Source organism: Peromyscus maniculatus, chromosome 3 (assembly GCF_049852395.1).
Source record: "Peromyscus maniculatus bairdii isolate BWxNUB_F1_BW_parent chromosome 3, HU_Pman_BW_mat_3.1, whole genome shotgun sequence".
NCBI classification, from domain to species: domain Eukaryota; kingdom Metazoa; phylum Chordata; class Mammalia; order Rodentia; family Cricetidae; genus Peromyscus; species Peromyscus maniculatus.
Genome location: NC_134854.1, coordinates 55,826,945 through 55,849,626, shown reverse-complemented (window position 1 = coordinate 55,849,626; position 22,682 = coordinate 55,826,945). Strand labels below are relative to the sequence as shown.

At 39.5% G+C, this 22,682-nt stretch overlaps 1 protein-coding gene across 1 annotated transcript in view; it reads left to right on the top strand.

Annotated features, from left to right (window-relative positions):
- Positions 1-22,682, top strand: part of Nup205 (nucleoporin 205) — a 67,471-nt gene that overhangs the window by 13,687 nt on the left and 31,102 nt on the right. The window contains exons 7-21 of the mRNA XM_006990394.3: positions 431-595; positions 2,054-2,229; positions 5,028-5,144; positions 5,324-5,461; positions 6,791-6,941; positions 8,145-8,350; positions 9,625-9,807; positions 11,439-11,489; positions 13,007-13,216; positions 15,831-15,930; positions 16,523-16,660; positions 18,173-18,362; positions 19,897-20,017; positions 22,052-22,133; positions 22,398-22,562. Of these exons, the coding sequence (XP_006990456.2) occupies positions 431-595; positions 2,054-2,229; positions 5,028-5,144; positions 5,324-5,461; positions 6,791-6,941; positions 8,145-8,350; positions 9,625-9,807; positions 11,439-11,489; positions 13,007-13,216; positions 15,831-15,930; positions 16,523-16,660; positions 18,173-18,362; positions 19,897-20,017; positions 22,052-22,133; positions 22,398-22,562 (2,193 nt within the window). The remainder of the gene's footprint in view (positions 1-430; positions 596-2,053; positions 2,230-5,027; positions 5,145-5,323; positions 5,462-6,790; positions 6,942-8,144; positions 8,351-9,624; positions 9,808-11,438; positions 11,490-13,006; positions 13,217-15,830; positions 15,931-16,522; positions 16,661-18,172; positions 18,363-19,896; positions 20,018-22,051; positions 22,134-22,397; positions 22,563-22,682) is intronic.

Sequence of the window (22,682 nt, the reverse complement as noted above, 5' to 3'; positions counted from 1 at the left end):
TACACATGCTTAACTTCACTGTTTTGTTCCGTATTTACATTTTAAAAACTCATGTGAAAACACAGAATCTTTATTTTGTCTTTGACATAGTTTTTTTTAAAGTAGATAATTCATTTTATCTTTAGATAGCGTTTATTTAGACTTTAGAATTCTTATATACAGAAAAAAGTGAGTGCCTCTTTTTTCTAATTGCTGCTATGTTTATGAAAATAATTGAAAGTTGTTAACTTAAAATTTAGGGTTATCTTTCCTCTTTAGTTTTTGTGTGTATCATACTTAACAGTAATATAGATTTTGTTATATCAAATAATAATGTTAATTAGTCATAATTCCTTTTGAAAATGCTTGACTTTTAGATATTCCTATGTATCAGAAGTGAGAACTTATTTCTGTTCCTTTCTGGTGAAGTGGTCTATTTTTGTGTTTTCAGATATGATTCATCAGCTTCCACTGTTGACAGAGAGACAGTACATTGCAACAATTCACTCTCGTCTCCAAGACTCACAGCCTTGGAAGCTTCCTGGGCTGCAGGCCACTGTTAGACTTGCCTGGGCACTGGCATTGAGGGGAATATCCCAGCTACCTGATGTAACAGGTAAATTGTAGGTGATCTTGTTATGAGAAAGAATGTATCAGCAGCTAATGAAAATTTGAGATAACTGACTTGTGCTACCACACCCAGCAACATTTTTATTTTCTTCCTTTACATTTTTTTTAGATTCATTTTATGTGTATGAATATTTTACCTGCATATATGTCTGTATACCATGTGTTCCTTATGTTCCCTGAGACCCAAGAATCTTATGGACTTAGGAATGGTTTCTCGCTATCATGTGGGTGCTGGGAATGGAATCTCAGTTTTCTGGAAGAGCAGCCAGTGCTCTTAACCACTGAGCCATCTCTCCAGCCCCAAGTGCATTTATTTTCAAATATCAGATTTTAAATCAGGGAGAGAATATGTGTAAATATGAGCATGAGAAAATACAGGTTCTGTTTGATAAAACTTTGTAAGCCAGGAACAGTGAGTGGTGTGTGCTGCACCCTTTAGTCCCCGCACTCAGGAGGCAGAGGCAGGCAGATCTCTGAGTTCAAGGCCAGCCTGGTCTACAGAGTGAGTTCCAGGACAACTAGGACTACACAGAATGTCCCAAAAGCATCAAAAACCCTTCAAAACCTTGTAAATAATACTGAGACACACCACTGTTGCTGTCTCAGAGAAGAACTCTCTGTAAGTTATTTCCCTTTCTTGGATCTAGTGACAGAGCTCTTTAACCTTCAAAGTAAGAGTTAAAAGTTTAAAATTCCAACAGGCAGAGTCATACCACTTTTTTTTTTCTTTTTGTTTTTTTTTTCTCTAGACAGGGTTTCTCTGTGTGGCTTTGGAGCTTGTCCTGGAACTGGATCTGTAGACCAGGCTGGCCTTAAACTCACAGAGATCCGCCTGGCTCTGCCTCCCAGTGCTGGGATTAAAGGCGTGCACCACCACTGCCTGGTGAGTCACACTGATTTTCTTTCTTTTTTGGGGTGTGAATGATTGAACTTAGTACCTTCTGCATGTGTGCTAGGTGAAGGTTCTGCCACCAAGCTACATTCCTAGTTTTTTTTAAACAGGGTCTCATGTATCCCAGGCTGGCCCCAACCTGTATGTAGCTGAGGGTGCACTTGAGCTATGATCTTCCTGGCTCTACCTCTGAAGTGCTGGATTATTAAATGTGTACCACCACAACAAGCTACTTATTATTATTCTAAAACTTTTTTCATTTTCGTTCTTGATTTTGTTCATAAGCTTTTCCACGTTGTCTCAACCTGAAAATTTAATTTTTTGAATTCAGTGTATTGGAAAGGATGTACTCTTTCAGTAGTTTTTTTTTTTTTTTTTTTTTTTTTGAGTTTGTGAGTCCATTATAATTCTATATAACCCCATTTTGTGCATAGCACCTGTTAGGAGATTGGAAAAATGTCTGAATATGAGCCACTAGCATTCTATCAGGAGATAGAACTTGAGTTAAAGACTTTTTCTCAGTTTGCTTTTTAATGTTCTAAATCTTTCTAGCCCTGGCTGAGTTCACGGAAGCAGATGAAGCAATTGCCGAACTCGCCATTGCTGATGGCGTCTTCCTGTTTCTCACCGAGTCTGTCGTGCTGTCTGAAAACTTCTATCAGGAAGAATTTTATATTCGAAGAACCCATAATCTCATTACAGACTTCCTTGCATTTATGCCAATGAAAGTAAGTATAACAGTGTAGCATGAGCTTTTAAGATGGCTTAAAAGTGTTTTAACTAGCTTTATGTTTGGGAGCTAATAAAGTCAGTACAGACTGAGATCTGACAGTGATGTATTACAAGTACAATTTGGATGGTAAAGTGAAATAATATAAATAATAATAATAGTAATATAACTGGAAAGATGTCTTCCTGAAGAAACATTGGACACCCAGAACGCTTTTTCAGAAAGTAGTGGGTTAACAAAAATCCCTCTGGGTAGGTGATTTCTGTTAATTTCCTGGTACCCTGGGCAGCAGGTACCCTAGTGCTGAGGGTACCTTGTTAATATTCTTGGCTCTCTATGCCATGTGTTCTATGTCTTCAGAATCAGCCAGCTTTGACATGAAATATTCAGGCTTAAAAGAAATTGTGTCTGAGCCAGGCATGGTGGTGCATTTAATCCCAGCACTCAGGAGGCAGAGATGTGGATTTCTTTTGAGTTTGAGGCCAGCCTGGTCTACAGCGTGAGTTCCAGGACAGCCAGGGCTGTTACGCAGAGAAGCCCTGTCCCTTGCCTTGGGAAGCCAAAGGAAAAAAGTGTCTGTACTGAAACTATATAGGACTCCCCCCACCCCATTATTTCCTAAACAACATAGAATAACAACTATTTGTATTGTTTACATTAGGTATTGTAAGTCATCTAGAGATAGCTTAAAGAATAGATGGGAAGATGTTTGTAGGGTGTATTCGACTACCTTGTTATTTTGTATAAGGGACATGAGTATAGATTTCTTGGTATCCTCAGGTGGTAGTGAAACGAATCCTTTATGGATTTCAAGGGACTACTGTATTTTTATACTTGATTTGGAAGAGGCGTGGTGGAAAATCTCCTTTTATAGATAATTGTTTAGACTTTTTATTCATTGTATACAGATGAACCTCAGCATGCTTGTATGGTGACATATGGATTAGGAGATGAACACAGCCAGGTGGGGTGGCTGGGTCTGTAATCTCAGCACCTATTCATTGTGTTTCTACTGTGGTCCAGGTACTGTGTTAGGTGTGAAGCAAACAGATAGAGCTGGTCCAGCACAGTGCTAGATCATGTATACAAGGCTCTGATAGTCCCTAAACCTCTCTTCTCAAAAGAGAAAACAACGGAGAAAGAAATACTAAGAAGCCAAATGAGTAAGATGCTGTCTTCCTCATAGCAAAGACTTTATAATCCTGCTGGAAAGATTCATCATATATAAAGAGAAATATAGATTGCAATAGCACCTCCTCGCAGATACAGGCAGTGAGTGACAGTGGGTTTTTTTCGGCGAAGGTAACTCAGTGAAGGACTGGAATAGTCAGAGTGAACAGGTAAGCTGAGACTCCAGCAACTCTAAAGATGTAAGGTGAGCAAGACAGAGTTTTGGAGTAGGAAGAAGCCCGCCAGTGCTTTCATTTTGTATCTGGGGAAAGGAACCCTTAGAAAGGTTAAGGTTTAAAGTACTTCTAATTAATAACCTACATGAGTATTTGATTATGGAGAGATAATGACTGTCTGAAAAGATGAAAGTTAGGGAATTATGAAAGAAGAGTCAGAAATGTCTTGGGCAAGGGAAACGAGTTTAATCACACAATTCTTGGATACTAGAATATACTTATAAATACAGGATGATTTTAGTTTTTTTTTTAATGAGCTTTAATAATTTGTGTCTGCCACTGAATGTCCATTTTGTTCAAGTTACTATATTAGCTGGTGTACATTATGTTATTCCTAAGGTTCCTGTTTTAGACTCTGTAGTCATGATGCCTCTGTAATTATCTTCTCCCCTTCACAAATTAATTTATGTTTATGTGTGAGAGTGTTTGCTTGCATGTATGTCTGTGTACCATGTACATGCAGTATCTAGGGAGGCAAGAAGAGGGTGTTTGATTCCCTGGGATTAGAGTTACGGCAGTTGTGAGCCCCTGTTGTGGGTACTGGGAACATAACTGATCCTCGGGGAGAGGGTCTTAACTACTGAGTTATCTCTTCAATGTCTCTCCTCTCATTTATAATGTAGTTGGAAGTTTATCAGTCCCATCTTTCCTATGGATCCAGTTTTGGCTTCATTGATTTTTTTTTTTTCCTTAGATTTTATTTAACTGTTAACTGAGGTTTTTTTTGTTTTTTTTTTTTTGTTTTTTTTTTTTTAAGATAGGGTTTCTTTGTGCAGCCTTGGCTGTCATGGAACTTCTTGTAGACCAGGCTGGCCTTGAACTCACAGAGATCCACCTGCTTCTGCCTCCTGAGTGTGGAGATTAAAGGCGTAACATGTTGTTAGTAGTTCCACGGATGTGAAGTTTCATGCAGTATTTAGGAAAATCCCTAAGTAGAGTTAGCCTGTCCCAAACGTTAGTAATATCTCTATTGAGAAACACTAATCTCCACTTTTGTGAAGTGGAAAATTCTATCATTACTTTTTTTTTTTACATTTTATTCTTTATTTATTGTGTGAGTGTATGTATATGGGCATGAGCATGTCATGGTGGGCAGGATGGAAATCAGGACAGCCTGTAGAAGTTGGTTCTTTCCACCTCTTGTGGTTGGCAGGCTTGGCTCAGGTGTCTTTACCTATTGAACCATCTCCCTGGCTCCCTGTGATCCTTAAGATACTATAATCTTAGTATTTTAATGAAGTTCTTAGTGTATTTTTCATGTTGCTAAAATATACCTGTGTTTAAGTGATGTTTTCTTAAGTCTTGTTACTTTTAGTTACCTAATTTCTTGATTTTGTTATTAACCAATGCATGAGATACTTGCATTAAGCCTTGTCTAATACATACAAAGGTGAAGCAGCTGAAGAATCGGGCAGATGAAGATGCTCGGATGATTCACATGAGTATCCAGATGGGTAACGAGCCCCCCATTTCACTTAGAAGGGACCTGGAACACTTAATGCTCCTGGTAAGCCATTCTGTTGGAGAGACTGAGATTTTCTTTTTTTAATCTCTTTTCTGTTCCATTGTGTTTTTTCTTGAACCTTGGAAAATTTTAGTGAAAGAATTCAACACTAATATACTTTTTTATTTCTGTAATTAATTTGTTATAAACCTTTCTCCATAGTTTTTGCTTATTCTCTGCAGATTGGTGAACTCTATAAAAAAAACCCTTTTCATTTGGAGCTTGCTCTAGAATACTGGTGTCCCTCAGAGCCCCTGCAGACTCCCACGATCATGGGCTCTTACCTGGGAGTGGCTCACCAGCGACCCCCTCAGCGCCAGGTGAGTTTTACAGCTTTTTATTTTTATTCTCTGATTGGGTCATTGATCAATTTTGAACACAAGCACTAAGTTATTTAGAAACCAGCACTCTCCATCTTTTATTTGAGAAAATTTGAATCCATTTAAGTTGGGCTCATCTTGAATTTTATATAATCAGCCCTTCATTTCGTACTAGACATGTGGTAAATGGTTAGCGGCAGGAAAGCTCCTAGCCTCATTATATATCGCTGTCCTCTATAGGTGTGACAATAACCAGTATACATAATTCTAATGAGGTGTAAGCAGTATAGAAGAAGACTTAGAGGTCATAATTGATGACATTGCACCTGGGAGTCTTCATATATGTAGAGAAGCACCGGTTTCGGTCCTACATTCTCTAAATAAACACAAATAAAAGAATTGCCATGTCAGATTTCATCAGTTTGGGATTTCGCTCTCAGAAGCTTACATGCTGTATATTCATCATCCCCTTTCTGGAGTCTAGAATGAATACTTCCTTTTTCTTTATATTTCTTACATTTATTGTTTTGGCTTTTTCCCCATGTTGAAAATGGTATTCTGTAGAAGGAAATATGAAAGCTTTTCAAAGGTTAATATGGCACATAGAGTAATTAATAATGGGTTTCCAATGCTCTAATTTCACATTTCACTTTGACATATTGCCATATTTACTTCATCTGCAACTATGCTTTTATCTTGATGGATATTTTAAAGCAAAGTTTTCAGTAAGACATGGCTAAGTATTTTTCTCAGAAATAAGGATATTTTTCCTACAGTACTATAAAACTATTTTATACCTAACAGTTCACAGTAATTTCCAGATATCTGAAAATGTGCTTGGTTTTTAGTTTTACACAGTGAAGACATGAGTAGTTGGGGCTGGAGCAGTGGCTCAGGGGTGAGAACGGAGCACCAGAGTTCAGTGCCTAGCGCCTGTCATGTCAGATGTGTCACAGCTGCAGGTTCAGAGATCTGATGCCTCTTCTGGCCACTGGGCACCTGTACGTACATACAGACCCAGACACACGTGCATACAAAAACAAAAGTAAATTTTCAAAATTATTAGTAGTCCTGTATGTTGTGACAATGAGGTGGAAATTGGACATTGGAAGAAAATGTGCTGAATGTTTAGAATGATGTTCTGTAATTGTCTTACATCACTAATAACAAGCTTAACAGTTTTTCATAAATAAAATAGCAGTTACTTTTTATTTTTTTATGGCAATGAATTAAATCATAGTACTGAATTTGTTTTAGTTTTTATTAGCTAGTTCATATTGCCTTAAAGTTAAGATACATTTCCTATAAACTTTTTTTTCTTAATTTCAGGTTGTCTTGTCAAAGTTTGTTAGACAAATGGGTGACCTGTTGCCGCCAACTATTTATATTCCTTATTTGAAAATGCTCCAGGGCTTGGCCAATGGGCCTCAGTGTGCTCACTACTGTTTTAGCCTGCTCAAAGTCAATGGTAGTAGTCACGGTAAGGGCAGTCTGCGTGTCAAATTTGGTTTTACACTATTGTTTATGTACCACTGTGTAGATTCTACCGTAGGTATGAAATGCATTTATAATAACTGAGGGAAAGATTACACTGGTGATTTTTATGCATGGTAATGTTTTGATTATGGTCTCAGAGATTGGGGGATTTTGCAATTTATCTTGTTAAATATAGTCTGCAGCAATATATGTAGTTTTTCAAGAACACATCTGGTACATAAGAACAAGTATATTTCCTTGCAGTGGAGGTTTGGTTTCTTCTTTGTTTTGAGATGAGGTCTCACTCCATAACCTAAGCTGTCTTAGAATTCACTCTAAAGCCCAGGATGGACCTAAACCTGTCACCGTCCTCCTGCCTCAGCCTCCAGAGTACTAGAGTGTTAGGTGTAAGCCGTCGTGCATAGCTAAATTTCATTTCTGTAATTTGTCTTCATAAATACTTGTTTTCTTGTTATTAATTTTCCGACTCAGATCTGGTTAAGCCAGATCTACTGCTAAAAGGGAAAAGAAGCTAAATGTCTGCTGTGTTGGCTGCATATTTTTATTTTCACTTTTGTATGTGAAGAATATGAGGTTTGGAGAAGTTTTAATATACCCATGGTGACAGGTTGGGGCCACGATTAAAATAGATCTGCCTGGCTCCCAAACCAGCATATTGGCTACTCTGTCAGGGCCTGCTTGTCTTATTTGTGGTACTCTGCCCCACAATGCTTGGTATGTAAAGGAATATTATAATTTATAGATCTATGCTAGAACTATCATTTTATGAGAATTCAAGCTTAGCCCTTGTGAATTATTTGGTGGGAAAAAGTAGCCATTTTGTTACATGACAGCTTCTGGGTAAGAAGCAGGTAAATGGCATGCAAAGTCACTTTCTATGGGCACCATCCCATTCTTAGGTCTAAGCAAGAATGAATCCAGAGGGAATCTGACCCCTTTCAGCATGCTTCTTACCTGGGCAAAACAGCACTGCTCCTTCAGGACAGACTGACTGTCTGCTATGACAAAGGCAAACTAATGTCATTAGACATTAAATTACGCTTAGACTCCAGTGAGCAGCCAGACCTGTTGTTGCTGTGAGACTGGTGCGTGGTCCTAGCGCCCCTCATGTGCTAGGCGGTGTTCCACCTTTGAGTCCCAGTCGGAAGTGTTTGAAAGGAAACTCTTATGTCGCTTTTCCTTTCAGTTGAAAACATCCAGGGAGCGGGTGGCAGTCCTGTGTCCTGGGAGCATTTCTTTCACTCCTTATTGCTTTACCATGAACATCTCCGAAAGGACCTGCCAAGTGCAGATAGTGTCCAGTACCGCCACCTTCCTTCACGTGGCATCACTCAGAAGGAACAAGATGGACTGATTGCTTTTCTCCAGCTGACGTCTACTATTATCACTTGGGTAGGTGACCCATCCACAGAACGATTTGATCTGGGTGGCAGCATGGTGATGTCTCAAGTGGGCAAGCATTTTCTTTTAGTGTTAATGTTTGCGAGTGGTATATTTAGCACATACATACATCCTTATGCTCTTGTTGTCTAGACTTTAGAGGGTACAATTTTTGCTAGTTCTGTTCACTGCACAATCTTAATTTGAAAATTAGAGCCTTAACACATAAGAAAGTAGTCAAGAGAGGAAAGAGTCAGTTGGGTGTGCCTTCTGGAACAGTGGTTCTCAAACTGTGGGTTGCAGGGGTTGAACAACCCTTTCACAGGGATCACTTAAGACTGTTGGAAAACACAGGCATATTTACATTTAACTGTAGCAAAAATACAGTTGTGAAGTAGCAATAAAAATAATGTTATGGTTGGGGTCACCACACCATGAGGAACTGTATTAAAGGGTCACAACATTAGGAGGTTGAGAAGCACTGCTCTAGAAGGTAATTCTGGTAGAGGTTCTGAGGTAGACACGTGTATATGTGTGCAACATTCTTATCACATCATTTTAGCTGCTTCTACCAGGTCAGTCTTATTTTCACAACTTAGAAATCCTAGTTGATTGCTAGAGCAGAATGGACTGCTCAGGTTGACATTTTGTCCGGAATATAGAAGTGTTTTTTGTTTTTTATTTTTCTAATATTATTATGGTATTATGCATTAAAATATCAAATTTATTATGTCTTATTGAAATAAAATGAAGTAATCCCTGATAAAATATTTTTCTTATTTTTCCTCAAAAAGAAAAGATATTGCTGACCTATTCATGAATTAGATATATTTTAGTGTAATAATACTGTGTTGTTCTAGAAAGGACTTAAAAGTGCCTGATATTTATGTCACCCTAGTAGATAGACTATTTATCTTTTGTAGTAGTATTTTTTGTTCTTGGATCTGCCAGAGAAATTCTTTGAAATTTATCTTCTGTTTTTTCCATGACCAAACTAGAATCTGATTTAATCTGCCAATAGACTTTAAGCTAAATGATGGACTCTCTTTGTTTTAGTATGTATTAAATGTATATAGCTGGTGCGGTGTATTGCTGATGAAAGCCAGAATTGGTAGTGGGTACCTATATTCACATCTGTTCAGGAGGCCACATCAGGAGGATGGCTTGAGTTATTGGAGTTGGAGACCAGTATCGGCAGCTTAGCGAGAGCTTTTCTTATAAAACAAAACAAAAAAAGCCTAGAAAAATAAATAAAATAGCGTTCTTGTTTTGTGTTCAAATCTCAGAGTGAAAATGCTCGCTTGGCGCTTTGTGAGCATCCTCAGTGGACACCTGTCGTGGTGATTCTGGGGCTCCTGCAGTGCAGTATTCCCCCAGTTCTCAAAGCTGAGCTACTGAAGACACTGGCCGCTTTTGGAAAGTCTCCTGAAATTGCTGCTTCACTTTGGCAGTCGTTGGAATACACTCAGGTAGTGCCATGAACTTCCTTATTTGTATAATTTAGAGAATGATTAGACTGTAGAAGCAAGAGCATTTGTTGAAACAGAGTATTCCAGGGGATTCTCGTATAGGAAGTTAGGATTTGGGAGCCAAGAATAGCGTTAGGAACTGATAGTCTGGGTTGTTTTCTTGGTGGTTCACAACCTTACTAGGTTATGAAAGCTAGATCTTCAAGTAACTAAAGATCTTACTTCCCAAGATCAGTGACATACTACTAGTGTGGCAGATTAATGTGCCACAGTTGTTTTTGAGACCAGGTTAATGAATGTAAGCCTTCAGACATACTTCTACTCATTAAATGCAGGAAATAGATATTCATGTTTTCTATACTGTTCCTTTTCCCCTGTGCCCTTCCTGCCCAAAACTAGGGGAGTGAAGTATTTGAGTAGCTTTCTGTTATCATGGTTTTAGCCATTAAAGTGCCGTCCAACTGTTTGATAAGTTTTACAGAAATTTTCAGAGCAGCTACATGACATCTCAGGGAATGATTTTTCTTTTTCTAAAAGTCAGCTCTGTTGGAATTATTCCATTAAGTATTGTTTTCTCTATGTGATTCCCTAAGTAGAAAGAATATGTTTTAGAGCAGTGGCTCTCACCCTTTCCAAGGCTGCCATCCTTTTATACAGTTCCCCATGTTGTGGGGACCCCCACCATAACAGTATTTTCATTGCTACTTCATAACTGCAATTTTGCTAATGTTATGAGTCATAATGTAAATGTCTGATAATACAAAATAATATGTGACCCCTGTGAAAGGGTTGTTTGACCCACAAAGGAGTCACGACCCACAGGTTGAGAACCATGCTTATAGAAATAACTTTCAAGGAGATACTTAGGTGGAATATGCATTTGTCTCAGAGGTAATACATATAAGGGGGCCTGTGATTCTTGTTAATTGTTCACATAAACAGAGGCTTCTAGATTTTTTTCCAAATGTGCATCCTGAAGCTGAGAATAGCCATTAAAACAGTTAATGGAGTTTATTGTGTATCTGTGTGCTGGCCGACTGAGACTGTCGTCCCTCTCCTGGTTCACAGTAATGCAGTACTTGCAGTGTCCAGCCTCTTCACTGCCGTATGTGACTGGGTGTGTTGTCTCTAGAGCAGCACCGCTCTTTGTTGTTGTTTTAGTCTACACAGTGGAGGCCCCTTAATGTTCTTCAGGAGAAGGAAGTGTGAAGATGTGTGGTTTATCCTGCCACAGGCACTGAAGGGCCGTGGCACACTCAGGAAGAACCGACTTAGCTCAGACTTAACTCTTCTCAGGCTGCTTCTTGGTTATGTATGACTGGTTGTGAGCAGAGAGTGTCTTGAACATGGGTCAGGTTCTACCCTGTAAATCCTTTTCAAGAGCAAATTCCAGAATATCCGAGAGGAATTTGCTAAGAAAAATAAATTGTATGCTCTCAGAACTTAGCAGTTTTCTGTATGTTACAATTCTGTCTGCCAGAACCGCTAATGAGAGTTGATCAGGGACTCCTTGGTGATCACTTACGATAGAGTGAGCCTGTAAGAGTGGTGGGGGAGATGTGTAACTGTGCCATGCCATTTCTGCTCATTGATGGACAAGGATGCTCCTGATATGCATTTCTTCCTTTCAGATACTGCAGACCGTCAGGGTTCCAAGCCAGAGGCAAGCTATTGGCATTGAGGTAAGGTTTTCTTTTTTAGTTTCAACTACATTCATTCATACAGTAATGCCAAAGTAAAATTGTGAGAAGTTATTTGTAGATTATTCAGTTTCTATAATTTTTAAATTTAATATATTTGCTTTTGGAAGGTTCATTAATACTGAAATGGAGACAAAGTCTTTTTATTATTATTTAATTAATTAATTTATATACTGTGTGGTCATGTGTATGCCTAGGCACACATGTGCCTTGGTATGTGTGTGGAGGTCAGAGGACAGCCTTGGGGAGTCAGTTCTCTTCTTCCATATTGTGGGACTCTGGGGATCACACTCAGGTTGTCAGGCTTGGAGGCGAGCATCTTTATCTGCTGTGCCATCTTGTTCATTATGAAATGAAGCAGTCAGTGAAAGAAACTAGTATGTTCAGAGTTGGAAAAAGGATGTCACATGGCAGCCGTTTGAGTGGAAAGTCTTGATTGCAATTGTTTTAATTAGGTTAGTTAAGTCAACTTGGAGTGAGAATTAATGTTTGTTTGTTTGTTTGTTTGTTTGAGATGATATCTTGCTTTGTATCTCTGGCTGACCTTGAGCTGCTAATAGTCCTTCCTCAGATTCCTAAGTGCTGGATAACAGTCATGTGCCACTACCTCCAGTGGGAGAAATTATCTCTATTCCTTTTCTGTCTTTTTATTTGTTACATCTATTTATTTATTTATTTTGCAGGAAGGTGGCACATGCTGAGGCATGTCAATGGAGGTCAGAGGAAAAAAATTTTTTTTAGATTTATTTATTATGCATACATTATTCTGCCTGCATGTATGCCTGCAGGCCAGAAGAGGGCACCAGATCTCATTATAGGGGGTTATGAGCCACCTTGTGGTTGCTGGGAATTGAACTCAGGACCTCTGGAAGAGCAGCTGGTGCTCTTAACCTCTGATCTATCTCTCTAGCCTCTAGGGGAACATTTTTAGTTGTCAATTCTCTCTCTTACAGTGTAGAATCTGGGGGGTCAAATGTACATCCTCAGACTTGGCTGGAAGCACCCTTACCACTGAGCCATCTCACTGTCCCCTCTCTTTTTTTTGTTACTTTTGAGATTAAAATTATATCGTTTCTCTTTTCCTTTCCTCCCTCCAAGCCTGCTATATACTCCTCTTTGTTCTCTTTCAAATTCATGACCTCTTGTTTATTAAGTGCTGTTACATACATACATGTATATGTATACACATACATATTCCTAAATACAGCATGCTCTGTATGTCACTTGTGTGTATAACCAGTTGGTGTGCTGTCCTCTTACTTGTAGAAGTGTGTAAAAATCTTTTTTATTTCAAAGTTAAGATACTATGTGAAAATTTGAAATTCTTCTGACTCATTAGATTGATATAATTTGGTGTCATTTCTGCTAAGTAGGAAGTACTATTTGTTAATTATTTGTGTTGTGATATATCATTGTTAATGAGTTAGTATCAGCAAAATGCTCTTTTTTGATAATCATTAGCTTTGTATTGCTAATTCCCTTTGTTCTTTTCCTTGAAGGTTGAACTCAATGAAATAGAGTCCCGTTGTGAAGAATACCCCTTGACTCGGGCCTTTTGCCAGTTGATCAGTGCCCTGGTGGAGAGCTCGTTCCCTTCTAATCTGGGCGCTGGCCTGCGCCCCCCTGGCTTTGACCCTTACTTGCAGTTCCTCAGGGATTCTGTGTTTCTCCGATTCCGTACGAGAGCTTACCGGAGAGCAGCTGAAAAGGTGATATTCAGAGGAAACGTTTCTCTCCTTTTAACTTGTCAGTTTTTTCAACCAAGGTGTAAGGCTATAAATTCAGTTCGGCTTTTGGAAGTTCATACAATTTATAGTCCTAATTCTGTAGTCTTTACTTGGATTATTCATGTGTCTTACAAATAAATTTGGGCATTAAAATAGACACAGTTTAATGATCAGTGGCAGTTTTCTGATAGTTCACAGTCAGTCCTTAACTGAACAATATTTTAAGATAAAATCTCACTATGTCTCACTAAGAAGATTTTAACTAACATTGAACTAAAACCTTTCCACACTTGTTGGAAACACATGGGATGCTTTAGATTAGGAGTTGTATTGCCCTGCGGTGGTGGCGCACGCCTTTAATCCCAAGGCCAGCCTGGGCTACAGAGCGAATTCCAGGACAGGCTCCAAAGCCACACAGAAACCCTGTCTCGGAAAACAAAAACAAAAAACAAACAAACAAACAAAAAGTTGTATCAATTCAAGCTGGCTTGTTAGTTCTGATAGCAATTCTAGGTTGTGGATTATTCACCCAGAGGGAAGCTATGTTATGAACCAGTGGACTTAGCTACCGTGGGTAAATGCTGAGAGCAATGATGTTTATGCACATCTTGGCTCTGCCCCTTGACACCACCAGGCTCATCGTATATATCGTTCTATGTAATTCTAGTATTACTTTGAGGCAGGTACTATTAATGTTCCAATTTTACAGATGGAGGCTTAGCAAAGTTAAGGAACTTGCCTAAGGTCCAGGACCAGGATTTGAACATAGGACTCTGTCTTCAGATCCAAGCTCATAACCACTAATCTATGTAAGAGACCCTTCCAGGTTCTTATGTAGTTCACCTTTAGTGTATAATGCTGTTTATTATCTCACAGAATATCCTTGGATATAATTTATAGGAATGTTTCTGCTCTACTAGTTTGTTGTTTTCTTAGCCTGCTGGATGTTTTGTTATATTAATGATTATAGAATGAACTTAGTTCATGCTAATATTGAACAATTCAGAACATAAGAAATTTTATCACCCCAGCCCTGTTACCAAAAGAAAAATAGTAATTTCTAGTCTTTTTTCTTATTTGTACACACCTTTAAATAACACTAGAAAGCATACCTTACATTACTTTGTATTGTTTGCATGGAGATTACAAGTGATTATGAAGATTCACTTAAAAAATGGCCTTTAGATGGCTGCATAGTATCCATTTCTTGTATCTATACCTGGCATAGTCTGATTCTTTGCATTTTCATCATTAGGGGTCATATGGTGATCTAATATTTAGTCACAGAAACAGAGTTCTCTTTGCTTTATAATTTATTCCTTAGTGATGATAAATACAAGGGGATACATTTTATTTCATCTCTAGGTCTCCTTGTTAACATAAGTCTCCTGATCCAATGAACTATTAATAGCAGCCATGCTTCACTAAGCACATTTCAATGAGCAGTACATGTGTCATCATTGCAGCCTTCTCAACAGAATCTTCCGGCACATTTTTAAATGTCTTATTTGTCTTGTCTTGATAAGGTCATTCCGACCTCCGAGTTTGCAATACTAGTCAGCCTCGTTCTTTGCAGATAATTTTTTGCCCATATGAAGCTTCACCTCAAACATTGCTGCTTTCTTTGCTGCCACCTAGTTTATTTTCCCTGAAAAATTGTTGTCAGGTTTTAGAATGTTTTTTCCTTGAAGCTTTCTTTAGTTTAACTTAGGTAACTATATCTTAAGACAGTGGGATCTCATGACAACAGTGCTTTGGGTTGAGGTTAATACTACAGTTAGAGGTAGTAGATTTAACAGTCTTCAAATCTTGAAAATTCAAAAAGGCCACAGTGTAGTCCCATTCTAAAACTCAGCCCTGATAAAATTATGTAGTTTAATGACCTTTAAATAATCATCAAAAAAGCAGAATTACTAGACCTCTGTGTTGGGGTGAGGGCATTGGAGGTGGGGGCCCACAGCTGTACTGTGTAGAGCAGTGGCTTTGTATGTGCAGGCTGGGTTCAGTCTCCACCGCAAAAGTAAATTATGTAAAAAAAAAAACTCTGTGCAATGGATTTAAAGCACAGTTTAAATTCCGCTGGATATAGCTGTACGTATGTGTCCTCCCATGTAAAGTATTTTAAGTCCGTCTTTAACAGTGAGATGGTCATGGGGTCATTTAGAGCATTGTGACTGGTTGTTGGGCAGAGCGTGTTTGCTGTTGAGCTATGTGATCTGAGGGATTCAGGCACTGTACTAGCTTCACATGAGCGTCCTAGAGAAAACGTGAACTCTTTGAACTATAGAGAAGTCAGGTATTGTAATTGTAAAGTGAACATGACCAGGTGCTAAATACCTTCAGCTTGTAAAAGAGCTCAACCTTCGACTGAAGAGACACTTCTTAAGTAATCTTTAAAAAATGTTCTGTCTAGAAAAAAGCCAACCTGTTATCCTTTGACAAATAACAACATGAATTAAGAATGTTTGTATAAATTAATAAAGTACACAAGGGACTTCGTCTCTTTTCTGGAGAGCAAAGTGGAGGGAGTGAAAAGCTTGACAATTCCCCACTTGGACTGTTCATTATTACTGAAATACTTGTTTTTTTCCTGTAGTGGGAAGTTGCTGAGGTTGTCTTGGAAGTGTTCTATAAGCTACTGAGAGATTATGAGCCTCAGCTCGAAGATTTTGTAGATCAGTTTGTGGAGCTACAAGGTAATTGTCTAGAGTATTTATGATTTAGTGATTGTGTATATAAATGAAAGTTAAAAATTATGATTTAAATTAGAATTTAATCAGTGCTTTAATGTTTTAATTATGTTCTGTTTAAGAGAGAAAATAGGATTTTCCTGAGTAGAAGGTTAAGTACTCAGGTTATAGTTCCTGTGGTGATTGGTAGTGGGCACTGGCTCCCACGTGCACATTAGTCACTCACTCCTCAGGAACTGCTCCTCTCAACAGTTCGTGTCATTGTCCTGACTTGAGGCTTGCCTTCTTCGCCTGTGTTGATCCTGTTTAAGTTACAATGTCATACATTTCACAAAAACAGAGGGTCTAACAAAAATGGTGATTGAGGGGCCAGTGAGATGGCCACTAACTGATTCTTTATAGGTAATAGCACCTGCATGGTCTCCGTCCAATCCCTGGACTTTACAGTGGAAGAGAACTGACTCCTTCAAGCTGTGCTCTGAACATACACACACACACACACACACACACACACACACACACACACACACACACACACAGTTGTTGTAAGCCAATGCCGATTCACCTTCGTTTGGACTGTGTTTGGACTTCTGTTTAGGAGAAGAAATCATAGCCTATAAGCCGCCTGGCTTCAGTCTGATGTACCATCTTCTGAATGAGTCACCGATGTTGGAACTTGCTCTCAGTTTACTGGAAGAAGGAGTTAAGCAGCTGGATACCTACGCACCTTTCCCTGGTATGTGCCTGTAAGTCTCTGTGACTTCAGAACTGGTGACATCTTCGTCTTTTATACTGTAAGAGTCTTATCTAACAGTGGTATTTTCAGTGAGTTCTTACTATGAGTGAAAATAGACTGAATTACAGAGACTCATTCACTGTGACTATCATTGCAGGGTCTTCTGCAGACAATTAAAATGTTTCTTTCTCTTTCACATCTTTAACATGCTTAACTCTGAATCTGAATCCTGTGATACTTACAGAAACACGTACTATAGTCTGGTTCATAGTGTTTAGTAAGTGTTATTTATTATCATTGGCATTACTTACTGTTTGTTAAGTGCTTTCTCTGCAGCTGGCTCTCAAAAGCATAGCATGTGTTTTAATACATTTCATCTGCACAGAAGCCTTATGTGGCAGATCGTTTAAGGAAATGATGCACAAAGAAGTTACACTGAGAGCTGGGATTTGATCCTCAGCGGTTAGGCCCCAGAGCCCAGGCTTCATACTGCTGTGCTGTATTGTCTCTAGTGTGGCAGTGGTCTGAAATAGAAAAGTCAGATTCTGAACATAGGTTTGTAACTGTAGAAAAACTTAGGGCCTAACATTTTAAATTTGAAAGGTTGAGATTACAAGTGACCTTTACTATATTTTCTGCTATTTCTTTAAAATTTTTTTGAAGGGTTATTTTTATTTTCTGTATGTGAATATTTTGTCTGTGTGTATGTCCATGTATTATGTGCATGTCTTGTGCCTGCGGAGGCCAGAAGAAGGTATCATATTCCCTGGAATTAGAGTTACAGTTGGATATGAGTTACCATTTAGGTGCTGGAATAGAACCCACATTCTCTGTAAGAGCCAAGTGTTCTTAACCACTGAGCCATCTCTTCAGCTTTATTTTGACAATGGCTATGTCTGGAAGTCAGTTTCTCACTCTAAGCACTATTGACAGCTGATAGTTCTCTGCTGTGGGTGCGGTACTGTGTGCTGTGTGCTTCTGTTGACTGGATTCCAGTTACATCTTCCCAGTTAGGACAAACGAGAGTGTTTATAGGTGTTGTCAAATGTTCACTGGGCGCACATCACCCCATTCAGAGAGCCAGTGCTCTAAAACAGTGGTTCTCAACTGTGGGTCACAGCCCCCCTTGAATCCCATATCGGATATCCTGCATGTCAGATGCTTGCACGACAATTCATAACAGCAGCAAAATTAGCTATGAAGTAGTAATAAAAATAATTTTATGGTTGGGGGCCACCACAACATAAGGAATTGTATTAAAGGGTCGCAGTATTAGGAAGGTTGAGAACCACTGCTCAAGCGGATCAAGGAAAAGATAAAAGAGACGCTAATATCCTGAGTAGCCTGGGTCACACAGATCATTGGTTTTCTATGGGCGAAAGCTGTTGTGAAGGTGCTGTTGAACATTTGTAACAAGAATTATTTGAGACTAAAACTTGCCTTTTAGTTTGTTTTGTCTTGAGTGCTGTGTGTTTCTAAGATTCATTTAGTGTAACTTCCTTTGGATTACAGGAAAGAAGCACCTGGAGAAAGCAGTTCAGCATTGTCTAGCACTCCTCAATCTCACTCTGCAGAAGGAGAACCTTTTCATGGACCTTCTGAGAGAGAGTCAGCTGGCTCTCATCGTCTCTCCTTTGGAGCAGCTCTTGCAGGGAATTAACCCCAGAACTAAGAAGGCAGACAATGTGGTTAACATCGCCAGGTAAGTTACACCTGTCAGTAGAGCACGAGCAGGACAGCTCTTATTCTCTCTTTTTGTTGTATGTTTAATACATCACAGATGATCTGTTTGGGACTATTTTAATCTTACCTAGTTTCACTCCTTTGATTTCAGTCACTCTGAGCCTTACCAGTCTTTTCTTTTTTCCCTTCCTAACTTATTCTATGTCCTAAAAGTTTTAGGTCCAAAATGAATAGTATTTGTTTTCTGTAGGAAAATGAATGTTTTTGGGTGTGGGGAGGGGATTGTGAGCCACCCACAGCCTGTATACATAGATGGATATATACCCGTGCATTTGCTAACGTTCTGGTGGTTGCTGTTGTATAGCTTGTAGAACCAGTCACTTGCTTCAGCTTCATAAGGTGATCTGTGGAAGTGTGCTTCTGTCCACATAGCCTTTTGTGAGGACAGTTTTCTTGTACCCTTATCTTAGTTACGTTTCTCATTGCTGTGATAAAACAGTGTGACCAAAAGCAACTTGAGGAGAAAAGAGTGTTTCATCTTACATCTCTTAGCTTACTCTCCCATCACTGTTGGAAGTCAGGAAGGAACTGAAGACAGAAATTTGGAGGCAGAACCTTAATCAGAGGCCATGGAAGAATGCTGCTTACTGGCCTGCTCATCACGGCTTGCTCAGCCTTTTATAGCACCTAGGACCATGAGCCCTGAGGTGGCACTGCCCATAGTGAGCTGGGCCCTCCCACATAAGCCATCAATCAAGAAAAATCACTGGCTTGCCCATGACCTAGTCTGGTGGAGACGTCTTCTCAATTGAGGTTTCCTCTTCCAAAATGATTCTAGCTTGTGTCAGGTTGACATAAAACTAGTTAGCAAATCCTTAATCACCTTGTCAGTACTTGATTTCCTACATATACAAAGGCCTTTTTCCAAACAGTCATTGTGGAATAAAACTTTTACACATGTATTTTGGAAGGCATGATATAGCTTGTAAGAGGTTCTTTGTAGCTAGAAGGGGAACACCTTTCTCTCATTCGTCCAAGAGTGTTATATGGGTAGGTGAACCTTTGGCTTTATGTTTTTTTCTTTTTTCTTTTAAGAGTTTATTTATTTATTATTATTATTTGTTTTTTTTGTTTGTTTGTTTTTGAGTCAGGGTTTCTTTGTATAGCTTTAGAGCCTGTCCTGGAACTTACTCTGTAGACGAGGCTAGCCTCGAATTCACAGCCTGTCTCTGCCTCCCCAGTGCTGGGATTAAAAGTGTGTGCCAACTATGCCCAGCTAAGAGTTATTTATTTTTAATTTTTATATGTATTTGTGTGTTCCTACTTGTCTCTGGGCATCACATCTATATGTGTGTCTATGGAGATCAGAGATGTTGGATCCTCTGGAGCTGGAGTTTGAGATAGTTGTAAGCAGATGTAGGTGCTGAGAGCCAAACTAGGTCCTCTGCAAATGCTCTTAACCATGAGCTATCTATGAGCCCCTAAATTTTCTTTATTTGGAACAGTGACAAGCCAAGTTTGATCACATTGTTCTTCAATGTTTTCTTCTGAAGGTATCTCTATCATGGAAACAGTAATCCTGAATTGGCCTTTGAAAGTGCCAAGATCCTCTGCTGTATCTCTTGCAATTCCAACATTCAGATCAAACTGGTTGGCGATTTCACACATGACCAGGTAATTGATTGTGTTGTTGATGCATTCTAGGGGTCATGGTGTCTGGATGAGTTGTGTTTGTGTTTGTGGAATGATCCTGAAAGAGTAAGTGCATTGATAAGGGATGGGTGAGGAACCAGCCAGGAAGTGAATACTTCCGCAGCAGAGTACCCTCTGCAGTGTGCTCTGTGAGTGTTTACACTCCAGTATGTGACTATGTAGTCTACAAAATGGCTGTGACTGGGCATCTGAAGTGATTGATCTTGCAGCCACATCTGTTTGCTGAGCTAATTACCTTTGTGGTTTTCTGGTGATCCACACTTGTGGTATGTTGGCTATTATAGAATGTATTTAAGGATTTTTTTTCTTTTTCCTGAGACTGTTACTGTGTTGCTCCAGTGATCCTCCTGCTTCCACCTGTGGAAAAGTTGACACTGTGGGCCTGTGTTCTGTACCAGTTCAGATGCGCCTTTTTCTTCTCTTCCTGGTAGTTTTTGCTTCTCCTCTTGTCATTTGAAAGGGTGTTGTGTTGCCTTGGCTGGTTCAAGCTCCATTGAAGAGGTCGCCTGCCTGACCCATGGTGGCTCTGCTCTCTAGCTCCTCTGCTGCCCTTGGACAGCCGCAGCTGTGCAATTGGCTCTGGGTGTCCTGTGTAAACATCTAGTGTCTGTAGGACGCTCTACTTAACTAAAATCTAGGCCTTTGCCGGCTCCTTCTCAGCCGTGGTTTAAAGCAGAGACGTTTTGTCACTTTGGGTGAAGTAGATCTTGATTCTGTTTAAGTTTTTCTTTGTTTTGTGTGTAGGAGAGAGAGGGAGCGAATATGCACAAGGTGTGCACAAGGAGATGCTGAGGTCAGGACAACTTGTAGAAGTCGGTTTTCTCCTTTACCGTGGGGTTCTGGGGTTTGAATTTGGTTCATTGTGCTCAGCAGCAACACCCTCACTCACTCAGCCAGCTCACTGGCCCCCAGATCTTCATGGACTATAATTCTTATGAGACCTTTCACATGACTGGGTTCCTTGCCACTGTGTCAGTTGTAAACTCTAGTTGTAACAATCAAAGTGACCTCACATCTTTATAAGTACCCTTGGAATGATGGCACCACCAAGGCTGAGAGCCACTGTAAGATGCGGATGTGGCTTCTGGATCTGGCTTTTCTTTTTGAGAGTAGGTCTGGCTATTGTGATCCAGAGTGGGTTAGAACCTATGATCTTTTTGTGTCCTCTCCTTCTTACGTGCTGGGTTACAGGTACAAGCCACCATGCTGAGCTTTAAATTAAATACAGATTATTATTACTGCATGCTGTTTCCTGCCAGGTTTCTTTTCTGTTACCCCTCTTCCCTTTTCTTTTTCTTTTTTGAGGCAAGGTCTCATTATGTAACCTTGGTTGGCCTAGAACTCACTGTGTAGACCAGGTGAGTCTTGAACTTAGAGAGACCTGTCTGCTTCTGCCTCCCAAGACTGGGATTGAAGGTGTGTGCACCACACTTGGTCTGCTTTCTTTCTTTAGAGCAGGCTGACTTCAAACTTAGGATCATCCTGCCTCAGCCTCCTGAGTGCTTGGATTACAGATGTATGCCACGGTGCTTGCTTTAATTATTTCTGTAATGAACTTATGTGTAGCAGTCTAAATAGCTAAATTTTCTTTTAATTAAAAAACAACTAAAATCTAGGAGTGAATGAATGAGAGAGAGATTGAGAGAGAGAGATTGTGATTAGTGGTTAAGAGCATTGATTGCTCTTGCAGAAGACCTGGGTTTAAGTCTCAGGACCCACATGGTGGCTCACAGCTGTTTCTAACTCCAGTTCCAGGGGATCTGGCGACTCTTCTGGGTTCCTTGGACACCAGGCATGCACTTGATACACAGACATACATATAGGCAAAATACTCACACTCATAAAATTCAAAACAAAACAAGCCTAAAATCTACACACTGAGGCAGAGTTGCCTTTGTTTTCACAGGTGAATGTCTATAGATGCTCTGTGTTTATCGTGGGTTGTCTGTTATGTAGAGTTTCTGTTAATTTGTCATTTTCTGTCTGTGACTTCAGAGTGTGAGCCAGAAGCTGATGGCTGGATTCGTAGAGTGCTTGGATAGCGAAGACACAGAAGAATTTGTACGTGTAGAAGAGGGTATGGCTCTGACTAACATGTGTGCTTTTATTTTATATATGTCCATAGTATAAAGAGAAAAACATTGACGCACTTAATTGTCTGGTGCTAATGTAAGAGAAATTGGGAATTTGCTAGAACAAATAAAGAGTTTTAAGATGCTTTAAATCAAAGCAGTTTAGTAGTCAGTCAAGAATTAAGTAGATGTGGGGTTCCAATACATGCTGCTTGAAAGTGCTTGTTTTACACTGATTTGTGATTTTGTCCTGTACTCTCTGTATTCAGGCTCAGAAGTTGAAAAGAAGTTAGCTGCAATCCGCCACGAAACGAGAATCCACATCTTGAATCTTCTCATCACATCTCTAGAACGCAATCCACCCAATCTTGCTCTTTACCTGTTGGGTTTTGAGTTGAAGAAACCCATCAGTACCACAAATCTACAAGACCCAGGTTAGCTGTACTGCACATGGGCATCTATTGCTTACGTGCTTGTTGATGTAAGTGGGTGTTTATTAAATACTGGGCTCACAGAGCAGTTCACTTAGAAAGTGAGTGACATGTGAAGGCTAT